This window comes from Antechinus flavipes, chromosome 2 (assembly GCF_016432865.1).
Source record: "Antechinus flavipes isolate AdamAnt ecotype Samford, QLD, Australia chromosome 2, AdamAnt_v2, whole genome shotgun sequence".
Taxonomy (NCBI): Eukaryota; Metazoa; Chordata; class Mammalia; order Dasyuromorphia; family Dasyuridae; genus Antechinus; species Antechinus flavipes.
In genome coordinates, this window is record NC_067399.1 from 338,862,237 (window position 1) to 338,878,397 (window position 16,161).

A 16,161-nucleotide genomic window follows, 5' to 3' on the forward strand; every position below is an offset into this window, starting at 1 on the left:
CTTTCTCATTTTTTTCCCTTTTTGATCTGGTTTTTCTTGTACAGCATGATAATGTGGAAATATGTATAGAAGAATTGCACATGTTTAGCATATATTGAATTGCTTGCAGTCTGGGGGAGGACTAGGGGGCAAGGGAGGGAAAAAATTTGGAACACAAGGTTTTACAACAGTAAACATTGAAAACTATCTTTTTATATATTTTGAAAATAAGAAACTATTAAAAAAGAAAAAATAATAATAATATACATAAGCTTACATATTCTTTACATAGTCACTTTTTCTATTATTTATTTAAAAGATCCAAAATTGATCCTAATTCCCCTTCCTTTCCTTCCCTAATTCTCCTTACCTTCTCTCAGATTTTCATTTAACTTCCTAAAATTTCATATTAGATCTGTTTCCATTATCTGACTGATTACATTCCTTAAGAAGCTTGGTTTAGATATCTCCTCTTCTCTGGTCAGTTTATTTAATTTTATCATAAGCTATACCATGTTCAATTCAGTAAACATTTATAAAACATCTACCATATGCCAGTACTATACTAACAACTGGGGATATAAGAAGAGGCAAAAAATCGAATGCATTCTCAAGGAACTTTCAATCTAATGAGGGAGATAGCATGCAAATATATACAAAGCAAGCCTTATACAGAAATAGAATATAAGTAATAAAAGGAAGGTACTGGCTTTAAGAAAGTTTGGGAGGCTTACAGGAAGAGAAGAAATTTTAAGTGATGTATAAGAAGCCAGAGGTCATTAGGTAGAGTAGGGGAGGAAGAACATGTTATATACCATATTTGGGGATTTATCAAGGTAGTATATAATGAAACTTTTAATTCTCCCTTCTATGTTCACTGTTGTTAAAGTCTTCTAACTTCCCAGGTGTGTGTTGTAGTTTTTTGTTTTGGGGGTTTTTTGTTTTGTTTTGTTTTGTTTACTTTTTATTAAAATAAAACTATCCCATTGATTCTAAAAATACAACTAAGAGTAGTCTGGAAGATGGTGTTCTTTAAGGGGAAAAAAAGTTAGGGACCAGGAGTTCCAAGTGCTATCCTACTATCTTGCTATCCTGACTGCCACTGACTATCCTGACTGTGGTCCTGGAAAAATCATTTTAATTATGTATGTCTTACAGTAGGTGTATCTTGAAAATCTAAATACTGCCATCATGGCTTCTGTAATTTTTATTAGAACCATACCAGATTGGTTAGATTTGTGAAATGAGGGAGGATGAGCTAGGTAATAAATTAATATCAACAACTTTATTTGTACATTGAAATGAAAGTGATTTATTCCCACAATTAAAGATACCACCTATCTTCTATAAAAAATCAAAAAGAATTAAGGAATTCTCTTGATTACTGACTCCCTAAACTTACTTCCTATACCTTTCTACATATAACCTCTTAAAATTATCCTCTTTCCCTAAAAATGTTACATTCTGGGGCTGAGTTAGCTTTTATTCTTGTCTATTTTATTTTGAAACTTTTGATTTTGCTTAGTATTGCATTAGCCTATATTATATTAGAGTTTGAAAAGTTAAATTATAATGATTGTTAATTTAATTAACAGTAATCTAGTGCTTTCATTATACCAGTAAAGGTATAATGTATAGGTTTCATTATCCCTCCTTCTAGAGAACGAAACTGAGGTTCATAGTGGTGTGTGAATTACCCATGACAGTAGAAAATGTCAAAATTGATGCATGAACTCAAGTCATATTTGCATAGTGATGGTAGGAGATAGAAAGGTATACTAGAGAGGTGCTAGATTTGGAGTCCAAGGACCTCACTTTAAATCCTTGCTGTTGTCTTTATTAATTTTGGCAAATCACTGAGCTTCTTGTGCCCTCAGCTATAATGCAAGGAGTTAGACTGAATGGACCTGAGATCTCTTTCAACTATCCATCCTGATTCCAGTATTCTTCCACATATGATATGAAAATCTTATGAACTAACGAACCAATGATCATAATTCATAGATCATATATTTTAGTTTTAGAGTTATAAAGAACATTGCTGTCCCTAACTCATTTTATTGCCTATTAAGTTATAAATTAACTTCAGTTTCTGTTTTACATAAAACAAATGATATATTTCAATTGTTTTGCCAAACAACTTAATCTGAATCTAAGTGTGTGATTTGGGACCAGATTTGGGACCAATCTCTCCATCCTCACCGCAGAAATATCACACTCTTTTTGACTTCTACCATGATTTGTCCAGTTCCTTTCCTTTCCTTTCTTTTCCCCATTAGAAGGTGAATTCCTTGCAAAAAGAAAATGTTTCATTTATTGTATTTCTGTCCCCATTGCCTAGCATATGGTAGGCACTTAATAAATGCTTGTTAATTGATTATCTAGTGAAATTCTCTATTTTGTAAGTTTGTTTCCTATATTTTTTCCTTCTCATTTCTAGCAGGACTACGAGATCAGACTAAATCATGTCTAAATGATCCTAAACTTATCAAATTTTTTATTTCTACCTCTATCACATTTCACTTTAATTTAGGTGTTGACTCTCACCAACACATCTCCTGTGGCCCTCTATTTGGTCACCCTGCTCCAAGTCTCTCCTCTCTGCAATCTGTCCTCCACACACCTGATAGAATAGTTTTCCTAAAGTTTTCTCTTTGTCAATTAATGTCTCCTCACATTCTGACCTTTTTCTACATTTCTAGCATTCTCACGCTTAACTTTGCTACATGCACTCTGCATTCCAGTTGCTCACATACAAATTCTCATCTCTTATTTTCATTTTCCTTTGCATTGATTGTGTCCTGTATTTGGAATGTGCTAGCTCCTCATTTCCACTCTTGACATCTCTAACTTCTTTCAAGACTCCTTAGATGTGGCCTCCTATAGGTCTTCCTAGTTCTCTCTAGCTGAGACTTCTTCTCTATACTTGGCTTATATTGTATGTGTACTTTTTTATTTACATATTGTCTCATTGTAGAAAAATTATACTAGGACTACACAAAGATGCTCCTTTATAGGAGATCATAAGATCTCATTGAAGGCAGGGAATTTTGAGTTTTTGCCTTTCTTTGTATCCCCACCATTTAGCACAGTATCTGGTACATGGTAAGCATTTAATAAATGCTTTTCTGTATGCATCAGATACCTGTTGAAGAATATGGAGAAAGGTAAATTTTAGAATTTTTCTTCTACTATAACAAAGGAAATGATCTAGATCAGTGATATCAAGTTAGAAATGTATTGTTTGTTAACATTTCTGTTGCATTTTAATATCATCCAGGTTGTACTGAGCAGTTATGGGCCCCAGAATGACACTCACTCTAGATTATTTTTTCATATCTTTTTGAGCCCTATCAGTAAATAATCAAAGGACCTCAAAAAACCTCTGAGTTGAGTCTATGATTGCTTTTTAAATTATTTTACACAAAGCTACCATCACATAATGGATAAAGAGCCAAGAAGACCTGAATTCATGTTCCATCTCTTAATGTGTACTCTTATTGTATGATACTATTCCAAGCAAATACTCTAAGTCAACTTTTTAAGATTATAAATTGAAGAAAAGGGACTAATTTACATTGGTAAAGGGAGTTTCCTTATCTGAGATTTCTCCATATCATTTGAAATCAGATGTAGGCCTTATCCCTTTAGGAAATCAATCTAAGAATCCCAGATTTCTGGCCTTCTGAAAATCTGAATATGTTTGATGCTGGTCTTTAAATTAATTTAAATTAAATTTTTTTTTAGAAAGCTTTTGATATGCTCAGATTGATTACATTATTTTGAGTTATTCTTTGGAATTTTTAGGTTTTTTAAAATTAGATTTAGAAGAAAGTAATTTTTTTATTATAGAAAAAAGGCCTGACAGGGAAGTAGTCTCTGTGCTAGTAATATTGCTCACTATATTTTTCATATCCCTGCCATAGACAGTTAGACATTGAACAAATGATACTTTTTTCAAAAAATACAAATGTTTTTGGAAGGAAAGTTAGGTTTTAATTTTCAAATGAGTTTCATTCCCCCCTCTCTTACCTCCCCCATTCCCCCAGTTTAGTTAATCTCACTCAGTGTGCTGTTTAATCTTTAATTACAGGCTACAAAAGAAGTAATAGAACGGGAAGCTCCAGGGATGGCCCTTGCAATGCTGATGGGATCACTTAATGTTACACCTCTGGGCATGCTATCTAGGTAAGAAAGTAACTAACATGTTGCAAAGATTACAATTTCCATCTATTATTGGGTGGCAAAAGATTAGTTCATAGAACTTAGGCAACAAGCAAGCACTATACCCAGATCTGTCCAGGTGAGTAAGATGATTGGTTCCTCTTCAGGAACCTCTTCAGATCTGCTCTATAGCCAAACATTGATCATCTTGGCACAAATATAATGCTAGACATATGCCCTTGGTTCTATTTGTTTTTATTGTGATACCCACAATTGCACATCTAGTCAGGGCCAGTGGAAATGAAAAGACTGCTTGTTGCCTCTGATATAGTTACAATTAGTTCTCCTCTTCACAGATTTTTCAGACCTGAGTCATTGATACCCCAGATGTGGACAAAGTCAAGACCTAATTGGCTACAGCTATTTTTTTTTTTTTTTAATTACAGATGAGGGAAGGGTGAGGATTGGGACTTACTCAGAAGTTGTATTGGAGCCTTATTAGATTTTATCATAGGAATGGGGATGGATATGAACTAATCTGAGTTGTTTTTTGTAGCACAGCAGAGGGGGAATTCTGAGTTCAACAAGGGATTGCTGATATATTCAGCTTAAGGAATGCTCAGTTTGCTTCTTGCTTATCTGATTCTGATTCCCAGGTCAGTCTATCCTCTTCTGGATAATAGGGGAGTTTGATCAGATCAAGGTGGTTAGTGAAGTCATTAACCAATTCATTTTTTCACAATGAGAATGGGATTTCACTTTTCTTGGGTTTCAGATTATCTATTAAGGATATTTTAAAAACCCTTTGATTGCAAAAGTCATTCTAGATAGAGAAAAAAAGCTAAATTATATTTGAGTAGTTCTCTCCATTGTGACATTTAAAAAGGTTCAAGAAATATAGTTTCTGGGTAAATTAATCATTTTGTTAATTAGGCCAGCATATTACTAATAAAAGGATAGTTCTTTGTCTCTTTCAAACCAAAGACCATCATGGCAGCAGAGCTCAGTTTATATAGGTGATTAGTGGGATTTATTATTTCTATTCAGACTATCCTCAGCTATCCCCAGACCACCCCCAGCTTTGGGCTATCTAGACTAAAGATTCTGTCCCCATTCTAGCTGGAATAGAAACAGTAGGTTCTCCTACTCTAGATTAAATTCCTTGAAAGAATTCCTTGGTTGGGGTCTGACCAAATTTTAAAAAGTTAATGCAATCTCATTATTGTAATGTCCTACAATAAAACTGAACTTAAAGTCAGAACTTTGGAAGCAGAACTTGGAACTCTAAATCTCTTTAAGATATTGGTTATTAATAATCATTTCTCCATTATCTATTATCATTGCTCTCTGTGTCCGATGGGCTTATTCCTTCTTTGATCTTCCTCTTATTTCTAACATAACTTTTTTAAAAATTCCTTTTTGATGTCCTTAACATTTGTTTCCAGGAAAACATTAGCATTTTTAACACTATTGCAGGTCACTGCCTAAGTTTTTATGTTTATTATTTGTTACTTAATCTTCGCTTCATTTTCTGCTACTTGTCTTCTTTTTTTTTTTTCATTTATTATTCTGAACTTTACAAATACAAATGAGCATTTCTATATTTAAAGAAAGAACAAAAAGAAATGTCAAATAAAACTGAATTATAAGTCTTTTAAAACTTAATTTGTTTAATTCCATAAATATTCATATTAATGTCTTTAGTGCAAGACTGAAAGGCAGTGTGGAAAAGTTAATAGTTTGCTGTATTTGGAGTCAAAGAATCTGAGTTTTCATTCTATTTCATATACTTAACTGTTAAATGAGCAGATCATTTATCTTCTTTGATTCTTAAGTTTGCAGATATATACTTTGTTTATATTAAGTTTGCACATAATAATACTTGGAAATACTTACCTCACAAGGTTGTTGTAAAGTGAAGCACTTTATAAAACTGAAAACTCCATAAAAATGAAAGTTGACACTTAGAAAGCTCTTTTTTCCTCAATGGAATTGTTTGCTTTTCTCATCAGAATTTTATTCTTGAGAGAACTTCCTCTATGGTTTTAAGTTTTCAGGCTACCCATCTTCTCTTTAAACTCTGAAATTTTTATTCCTCAAAATTCTGGTCAAACTACACTATGTTTTTCTTCTCTATATCTATACTTACATATCAGGGGCAGTTCATTGCAAAATTTCCACAGTTTTCTGGTTGTTATTTAGGTACAGTTCTACATTAGCAGTTCATTAGTCACATTATCCACCTTTGTAATTTATCAACTGCTCTCTGTCTTATCATTTCTATATCATATCTCTGTCTACGATCTATTTCTCAAACTCATCATCCATTTTCATTACAAAGAATAATAATATCTCTTCCAACCTCTTAAGAAGTTTATAATCTAAGTGCTGAGATAAGAAGAATTTGGCTAATCATCTTGTCAATACAGTTTCTGGCACTGGTGAGAGATTGGATAAGAAGAGCATTAAAGGGCCATCAAAGTCTAAAATCATTCTCTATGCACATATGTAGATTTCCATATATATATGTGTAAATACAAACATGCATGTTTGTGTGAAAGAAAATTCCTCATTAGTAACTCACTAAAACAATGAAATCACAAGTCTGTTTACAGACAAGAATATATGTCTGTCCATCTGACTTTCTCTGGCAGTGCAGATGAACTGGTTATTATTTTAGGGAATTACCTGAGGCACCAGAAGGTTAAGGGATTTGCCCAGAATGGTAACTAATATGTCAAAGGGAGGCCTTGAATCCAGATCTTCCTAATTCTGATCAAGTTATAGTTCCTTTCTCTGTCTCTTATTGTTATTGTTATTCAATTATTTTCAGTCATTATTAACTCTTCATAACTCCATTTGGGGTTTTCTTGGCAGAAATACTGGAGCCATTTCCTCTTCCACCTTATCTTACTGATGAAGAAACTGAGGTAAACATGGTTAAGTAACTTGCCCAGAATCATACAATTAGTAAGCGTCTGAGACAAGATTGGAAATCCATATCTGAAACTCTATCCACTTCACCACCTAACCACTGTATATATAGATAGATATGGATATATAAACATATGTGTATACAAATACATTATAAATATATGTATTTAGCAGAGTATAATGGATAGAGAACTGACCTTAGGGTCAGAAATACCTAAGTTCAAGTTCTAACTCTACCACAAAATATTTATATGACTGGATAATAGAGATCAGTTTGACACCAGTCTCCTATATAGATTCAGTTTGGGGATAAAATGAGGCTCTCAGAGTCATTAAACAGTTAACAAAAGGAGGTTCATCTTGCCCTGACACATCAGGAATATGCAATAAGAATACAGTATCACTTAAGTCCTCTGAATGCACCATTCCATTCTTCTCCATATGAAAATACAAGAGGTCATCAGAGCAGGATATGATGAAGAATATGATGACTTCTGTGGTTTTTAGAAATCCATCTGGAGACGACTTCTTGTAGATGAGATTTTCATGTGCTTTTAGGATTAGTATTAGGAAATCCAGGGATGGCTTTGTTGCCTTTTCAGAAAACTAATGATCCCTGTTGAAGGGAACATAGTTCCCTCTGGTGGCAAAGACTTAAGGATCTTGAAGAGGACCTTCTATCTTTAAATTTTATCTGGGACTTTACTGTACAATCTTTCCAAAATAGGGAGGAAAAAGAATAAAAAACAGTTTCCTAAGAGTCACCAAAAAACAAATGGAAAGAGAAAAAACATGGAGGAAGACCAAAAACCTCCAAATCCCAGACAAAGTTCTTTTTTTTTTTTTTTTTTTTTTGGTACTACTGTGTTAAATTTAATAAGATTCAATAGGGGTTTTTGTCCTGGGATCCATGAACATTTTTAATAATAACAATAATAATTGTATTTCAATATAATTGGTTTCCTTTGTAATCCTATGTATTATGTTTTATTCATTTAAAACATTTTGCTGAAAAAGGATGCACAGATTTTGCTAACCTGCCAAAGTCAACCATGACACACACACAAATATTAAAAACCTCTGTTCTTACTTAAAAGAAAACAAAGGGTATATAAATATTCACATTCATTATATTATATATTCACATTTCATTAATAATTTCCTTTTTCTATTCTTTCTATATGAAAACATCCGTAATAATAGCACTTTAAAATTTGTAAAGCATTTACATGTTATTTAATTTGGTAGCATATATACATGTTCATATTGATGTTAAATTCATAAAAAGTTTTTAAATACAATAGTTCATTCTGCCTCATTTCATTTCCTTTTCTTTTCTTTTTTTTTTAATAACTTTTTATTTACAAGTTATATGCATGGGTAATTTTATAGCATTGACAATTGCCAAACCTTTTGTTCCAATTTTTCCCCTCCTTCCCCCCATCCCCTCCCCAAAATGACAGGTTGACCATACATGTTAAATATGTTAAAGTATAAATTAAATACTATATAAGTATACATGTCCTAACAGTTATTTTGCTGTACAAAAAGAATCGGACTTTGAAATAGTGTACTATTAGCTTGTGAAGGAAATCAAAAATGCAGGTGGACAAAAATAGAGGGATTGGGAATGCTATGTAATGGTTAGTCATCTCCCAGAGTTCTTTCACTGGGTGTAGCTGATTCAGTTCATCACTGCTCTATTGGAACTGATTTGGTTCATCTCATTGCTAGAGATGGCCACGTCCATCAGAATTGATCATCATATTGTATTGTTGTTGAAGTATATAATGATCTCCTGGTCCTGCTCATTTCACTCAGCATTAGTTCATGTAAGTCTCTCCAGGCCTTTTTGAAATCATCCTGCTGGTCATTTCTTACTGAACAATAATATTCCATAATATTCATATATCACAATTTATTCAGCCATTCTCCAATTGATGGGCATCCACTCAGTTTCCAGTTTCAGGCCACTACAAAGAGGGCTGCCACAAACATTTTGGTACATACAGGTCCCTTTCCCTTCTTTAAGATTTCTTTGGGATATAAGCCCTGTAGAAACACTGCTGGATCAAAAGGTATTGATAACTTTTTGAGCATAGTTTCAAATTGCTCTCTAGAATGGCTGGATGTATTCACAATTCCACCAACAATGTATTAGTGTCCCAGTTTTCCCCCATCCCTTCCAACATTCTGCATTACCTTTCCCTGTCATTCTAGCTTATCTGACAGGTGTACAGTGGTATCTCAGAGTTGTCTTAATTTGCATTTCTCTGATTAATAATGACTTGGAGCATCTTTTCATATGGCTAGAAATAGTTTCAATTTCTTCGTCTGAGTATTATCAGTTCATATTCTTTGACCATTTATCAACTGGATAATGGCTTGGTTTCTTACAAGTTAGAGTCAATTCTCTATACATTTTGAAAATGAGATCAGAACCTTTGACTGTAAAAATGTTTTCCCAGTTTATTGCTTCCCTTCTAATCTTGCCAGACAAAGTTCTAAGTTTTAGATCCATAAATTAGATGATATATAGGACTCTTAATGTAAGGTAGCGATGATGTGCTGATGAGCCAGAACATCAGGATGTATTCACCTGGAATGTCAGGAACACAGCACAGATGATGATGCCTCCAGGACAATCAGAGTTTTCTCTTGATTTAATGTAGTGATGAGAAACAGCAGCAGCACCAGAAGTATGCCTATAACATAAGTTATAGTCAGTAATTTAGCATACTTTAGGTCGTCTAAAATAAAGTGTCCTAGGAACTTGCCTGATATCTCTCAATTTTTCTACCAGGTCAGTATTCCCTGGTTTACCCACCGAAATATTCTGTTTCCCTGAAAGCCACATTAAGGGAATGATACAAAATCTTTGCCCTTTTCAAAGCATATGTGGACCTGCTACTCCCTTCGTCCTTAGAGATTCTCCCTCATATATCCCATCTAGGGACTCCGAATTAACATCAGGTTAGCTAGGGAATTCCCTTTCTTCTAAATTAATATGCATCTGCTATAATTATATACAGATAGTTTCCCTTCCCCCATGCTACTAGAAAGCAAAATGTTTCCAATAATACCTCCTCTTGGTTCCCCCAAACCCAAAAGGAGTTTTCCAAACCATCCCCGAGCAATGGAAGTTAGTTGAAACTAGGTAATGAAGATCTGAGCTACTTTTACAAGGTATATGAAAACAACTGAGGGGGCAAAAATCTTGAGACCAATGCAATTCCTTTGCTGAGGAAGAAATATAAAGGGCCAAAGGGAGTCAGTCAAAACCAATTCCAGAAATAGTTGAGATTGGCTCTAGAGAACCACAAGACCAGAGCCCTTTTCTTCTTAATGATTTATCACAAATATGACTTCTTAGCAATTCTTCCCTGTCATATCTTGCTCTCCAGTTTACTGATACCTCCTCAAGAGAATAGAATTTTGTTCCTCGCTGAATCTGGAGCATTTCCTACTCTAATTTTCTCTCTCTCTAGCTTGTGTCTTGGTAAGAAGACAAATTACCTTTCCTACTGCAGCATTTAGATACAGATTGAAGCAGGTATCACTTAAGTGAAAATATGAAAAGGATATTCCCTAAAGACCAATTTCTGCTCCTTGTCATTCAGAGATAATTAATAATTTTCCTTGGCAGGGAGGGCGTTATCTTGACTCTTGGAGAAAATTAACTAAGTTTTTTGAGTGTATCTGTTCTCTATCAGAAAGAATAGATCAAGAACCTAGATGCTGATAGTACTAGCCCAAGCACAATACAGGCATAATTTCAAAATGCAAAGAGAACCATACGGACATAATTTCTCCTTCCTAGGAGTATATTACTAAGACATGTTGAAAAATATTACTATAAAGATATTTTTTATCACAGGATTAAAAACAGTATAGATGAACAATAATGAAGTTATATCCTATACAAAAAGAACAACTAGGGGAGGAAGGATAACTGTGAAGCCGGATTGAAAACATACTATATATTTGGGGAAATGTTTTCTATCTCTAGTGAACCCAGAGAAACCAACAGAATGGTACTTTTGCTGGTGCTGTTTAGTGGATGTAAGAAAAATGATGAGTGGGTTAAATTGGGCTATCATAGAAAATGTCATTCCATATAGCTTTGATTAGAGAAAAATTGGAAACCTATTCTTAATAAGAATAAAGAGAATTCTTTCCCCCTTTTGGATATACGTAGTTACAGAAGTCAAGTGGATCATAGATTACATTGCTACAGAGAAAACCGTTTCTCTCTAAATCTAGGCTATATTTTCAAAGGCTCTTTAAGATATAAAAAATTGTAGAATAACTTTTAAATTTTTTTGGTCTTGACTTTGTCGTTGTTCTCCCTTAGAGAATTATCAAAAGTTTCTTTTTCTTCTTCTGAGGGCTCCATCTTGTAAGGATTTCATGACGAAGCAGGACAGCAGGAAATCAACAAAGCAGAGTGGAAAAAAGCACTGAACTTGGAATCAGAGTTCAGATCCACGATCTGCAACTTACTATCTGGACAAGTTTGGACGAATTATTAAATTTCTCTGGGCTTCAGTTTCTAGTAAAATGAGTAATTTGTATTAGATGATGACTTCCAAGTTCTTTCTGAAATAGCTAAAAGTTATTAGCTAAAGCTCTAAACTTTGATGTCAGAAACATCTGATTTTGATCCCTGCCTCATCTAGTCCTTATCTTGGCAAGTCATTTATTCTCTGTTAACCTCAAATGTCCTCACTCGTAAAATAACTATTATATTAGCATAGCATTATGAGGATCAAATGAGACAACAAATACATTGAACTTTGCAGACCTTAAAGCACTAAGTCAGTAAGGATGATGAAGAAGAAGATGAGGATGACTTTAAATTTATAAATCTACAACCCTAACTGTATCTTATGTGTATTTATATCTATATGTATATTTATACATATATATAAATTTTGCATGTCAGGTTTTTAGATGTATTGGATTCTGTTTTCAGTGTTGTTTGGCCACTATGTGATAGCTAAGTAACACAATGGAAAGAGCACTGGGCCTGCAGTCATCCATTGGAGGGAATCAAAAAAGATCTCTTGTGATGCATTTAAAAGGCATACATATGTATAGGGTTGCATTTGAAGTCAGGAAGTCTTTCTCAGTTTCTCAACCATAAAATGAAGATTATGATAGCACTTACCTTCTAGTGTTGTTGTAATAATGAAATATTTTAAAACCCTTAGCAGTGCCTGAACATAGTAGATGTGAAATAATAAGTACTTATTCTCTCTTCTGTCTTTCTTGAGCACTGCATGCTTTCCAAACTCTGCTAAGGGGGATTTGATGAAATGGATGTTCTAGAATCCTTCATTCCATCCTTTTACTACTAGATAAACTTCATTTTCCCCTTCCCCTTATTAAATAGTTGTATCCATGGTGGCAGAATATGCAGCAGACCTAACTACCTTAAATGGTATGATTCTACTCACTTGGGAAATCATATTTGCTGATGCATCTGATCCCTGTTTAAAAGCTTTATATCCTTGCTTAGCTTGTGAAAATAAATCAGTGTATTTATAGTACTAAAACTAGTAGTATGATGTGCAAATATTTAGTACAACATTATTCCCTTTTTTTTTACAAGGACACTCTCAATGTATCTCTTAAGAACTTTAGAATCGATTGTATGACATGAGATACATGACACAGGACCTCCCAGCATAGCATACCCTCTTTAGAGATGGTGCTATGCTGTATGAGCAAAGCAAAATTACATTAGCCCAAAGAAAATGAAAATGCAAAATTAGAGAAGCTACCTCAAATGTTTATATAGACTATTTGTATCCAACTTGTGGGGCAGAGCTTTCTGAGCTCATATTAGTCTGAACAGCCACAGTCAGACACATTATAACTCATTTCTAACATAGTGATGTCATTTTGGTCATCTTCAAGAACAAAGGAGAACAATCCCTTTTGGGGATCAGAAAGTAATTCTTAGAGAGAGTTTGATCTTCCCAAGTAGTAAAGATAAGATTTGAACTGACATCTTCTGATTCTTAAGTCCAAAGTTCTTTCTACTAAGCAATAAATTAATTAAACTCTTTCAAATGGGATACAACAAAAATCTTTATTTTATTGGTACTTCCTTTTTAATTACAAGATTGTTAAATGTTTTGTAATTTGTGTTGAGCCATTAAAGTCATTGCTATTCCAAATATGCTACAATAACTACCTGAATTCTTCATACTAGTTGTTGAAAATATAAGGATTACTGCTAAAAGTCAAGCAATTGCTCTCTATCAAAAATGACTCAATTTTAAAATCTGATTATATGCACAGTTTTGAGCAGTATTCTAAATCACATGCTAGGTAATTTATATTAAGATAACCAATCACCAATGGATGATACAGCAACCTACAGAACATTTCTTTGTTTTACTCAGGTTGCCAGAGAAAAGAAAATAAATTTTCATATAAAATGTATAAGCAGGTTTAAGGAATTATTTTTAAAAGATATAAATGACAGGATTCTAAGAAAGCTAGACTTTCCTTAAAGGAACTATATTACAGGTATTTGCCTTTTTCTTTAGAAAACACTATTCTATGGTTTTACCAGTAGGAAGGGAAGGAGAAAACTCTGAAAAAAATCTAAAGTGATGAAAAAAACTGAATATACCACAGAAAATATGTCCTCTCAGAAAGAGAACAATTTGATTGGGGGAGGGAGGTGAAATTTTTAATATCATAGGTGATTTCAAGTGAAGAGTTGACATTTTTCAGAACGTTTTTTATAACAACAACAAAAAAAAGTGAGCCTTATCACATAGATTAGGAACAAACCAGAGGTTCAGACATCAAACTATAGTCAAAAACCTCAAGAATATAGTTTATAAGCTAAATTTATTTAAATTATGAGACCCAGCCTATGTCTCTTCTGGCTTCACACACACACACACACACACACACACACACACACACACACACATACACACGCACACACATATATCCACACACATATATGTGTACGTATATAATGTACAGGTTTCTCCTCATTCATCTTCTAGCACTTTTGCTTAAAAGTCCCCAAAGTCTCTTTCTAGACTTTCTTTTCTCTATATATTTTCTCCACTGGTCTCATCTCATCTACTACCATGAATTCCCTTATAATCTCTTGGTTTAAGACTCCTAGATATTTATAATCTATCCCCATTATCTCCTTTAAACTCTATTTTCACATTAAGTACCTGCTACAAATTTCTCTTGATGTCTCATCAGCATCATATATAACATACCTAAAACATAGCTAATTATCTTCTCTAAATCCATTTTTCCTCCAGACATCCCTATTTCTGGTCAATTATCTACCATTTTCCTAGTTGTTCAGGTTTGCAAACTGGGAATCATCCTCAGCTTTCCTCTCCTTCCACTGAATCTGGATATATCCAATTAGTTGATGATTTTTATCAATACTAACCCAATAGCATCTCTCAGATCCTCCTCTCTACACTGACTTAGCCACTATTGAGTTCAGTTCCTTGGCACTTCTTGTTAGGGACATTTTAATAACTTCTTTATATATCTTTCTTCAGTTCATCTTATATACAGCTGTTAGATAATCCTTCCAAGGCATAGGTCTGATCATATTACTTGCCTGCTCAAAAACTTTTAGTGGGTCTTTATTGAATATAGACTAAAATCCAAACTTCTTAGGCTGGTATTTAAGGCCCTGAACAATCTAGCTACAACTTGCCCTGTGTGACCTGGGCAACTTCCAGTCCTTCTGAATTCCTGTTTTGCCTTCTTTAAAAGGTAGGGTTGGACTTGCTGACTCCAACTTGAAAACAACTAAGTACACTAAACATCTAGGAATTGAACTACAAAATAATTTTTATAGAAACAAAGGAAGACCTAAATAATTAAAAAGCTATTCAGGCAAAGCCAAAATGGCTAAATAACAGGAAGAATTATTTCTTTCATCCAACAAAACTCAAAACAGATTTCAAATACCTACCAGATCAAATCTTAATGGAGAAATCCAAAGAAAGATCAATGAATCATTTTTCTAGCACAGATTAACCTCAGTAAGCAGTTAGAAGGATGGAATCTGTCACAGAACAGTGCAAAAAGAAGCAGGTCACAGACACATAATGGGGCACCATGACCTCATGGTGCAACTGGCAGCTTTGTTGCTTACCACCACATCCTGGTTCATAGATTGGGGTAGACTGAGAAAAGGACTGTATCTAAGGGTATTATTCAGAAATAAGGAGCAATCACATGCCCTAGGCAGTTTACCAGAAGAAAAACAAGTTTAGAAACCACAGCATTGTGGCTCTGATCCCAGGAACAGAGCAGGATTTCAGCTCCAACTTCTACCTCATTCTGAAACTTGGGGAGGAATAGCTAGGGTAGAATCTCAGACTAAAGGAAGGCTTGCAGTGTCATATCTATAAATCAACAGAATTTCTCATCTGACTGACAGTAGTTGAATTTAACAGAATTCTATTTTCAATCATATTCAAACTTCGGGTTCCTGCATATAAATCAGAAATTTGCAGAGGTCAGACCAAAGCAGCTACAATCAAGTTGCTCTCTTCTCACACTACATAGGGAGCGTTGAAAACTTGCAAGTTTCCAGCCGGAGAAATCCCTAAAATCCTAGAATAACATTTAATACTCCAAGAAAGCAGCAATAAGAACAAGCTAGACCTTCCCTTCAGAAATACACAGAAAGACCCAACTCCACCATCAAATCCAAAGTCAGGAAATAGACAGCAAAAATAAGTAAACAAAAAATAATCTTGCTATGAAAATCTATTATGGTGACAGAGGCACTCAAGACAAAAACCCAGAAGAGAATTTCACCAAAATGTCTATAAGCAAGTCCTCAATGAAAAATAAAACAGCTTGAGTATAAAGAGTTTTAAAAGATTTTTTTTAAATCCCTGTATAAATAAAATTAAAGAACTACAGAAGAATATTGTAAACTAAATCCAGAGTTCACAGGTCAAAAGGGAAAAAATATTGCAAATAATCAGAAGTACTGGGGAGTCACAGTCAGGTTCTAGGTATATTGTCCAGTTCACACTTACCCTAATAGTCACCATTGTAAAA

The 16,161-nt window shown here is 34.0% G+C and overlaps 1 protein-coding gene across 16 annotated transcripts in view; it reads left to right on the forward strand.

Annotated features, from left to right (window-relative positions):
• GPHN (gephyrin) overlaps positions 1 to 16,161 on the forward strand; it is a 725,565-nt gene that overhangs the window by 386,690 nt on the left and 322,714 nt on the right. For 14 of the 16 annotated variants that reach the window (XM_051977840.1, XM_051977841.1, XM_051977844.1 and 11 more), the window contains one exon: positions 4,073 to 4,167. The exons of the other annotated variants lie outside the window; for them this stretch is intronic. In XM_051977840.1, coding sequence (XP_051833800.1) covers positions 4,073 to 4,167 — 95 coding nt within the window. The remainder of the gene's footprint in view (positions 1 to 4,072; positions 4,168 to 16,161) is intronic. 16 annotated transcript variants of the gene reach the window in all.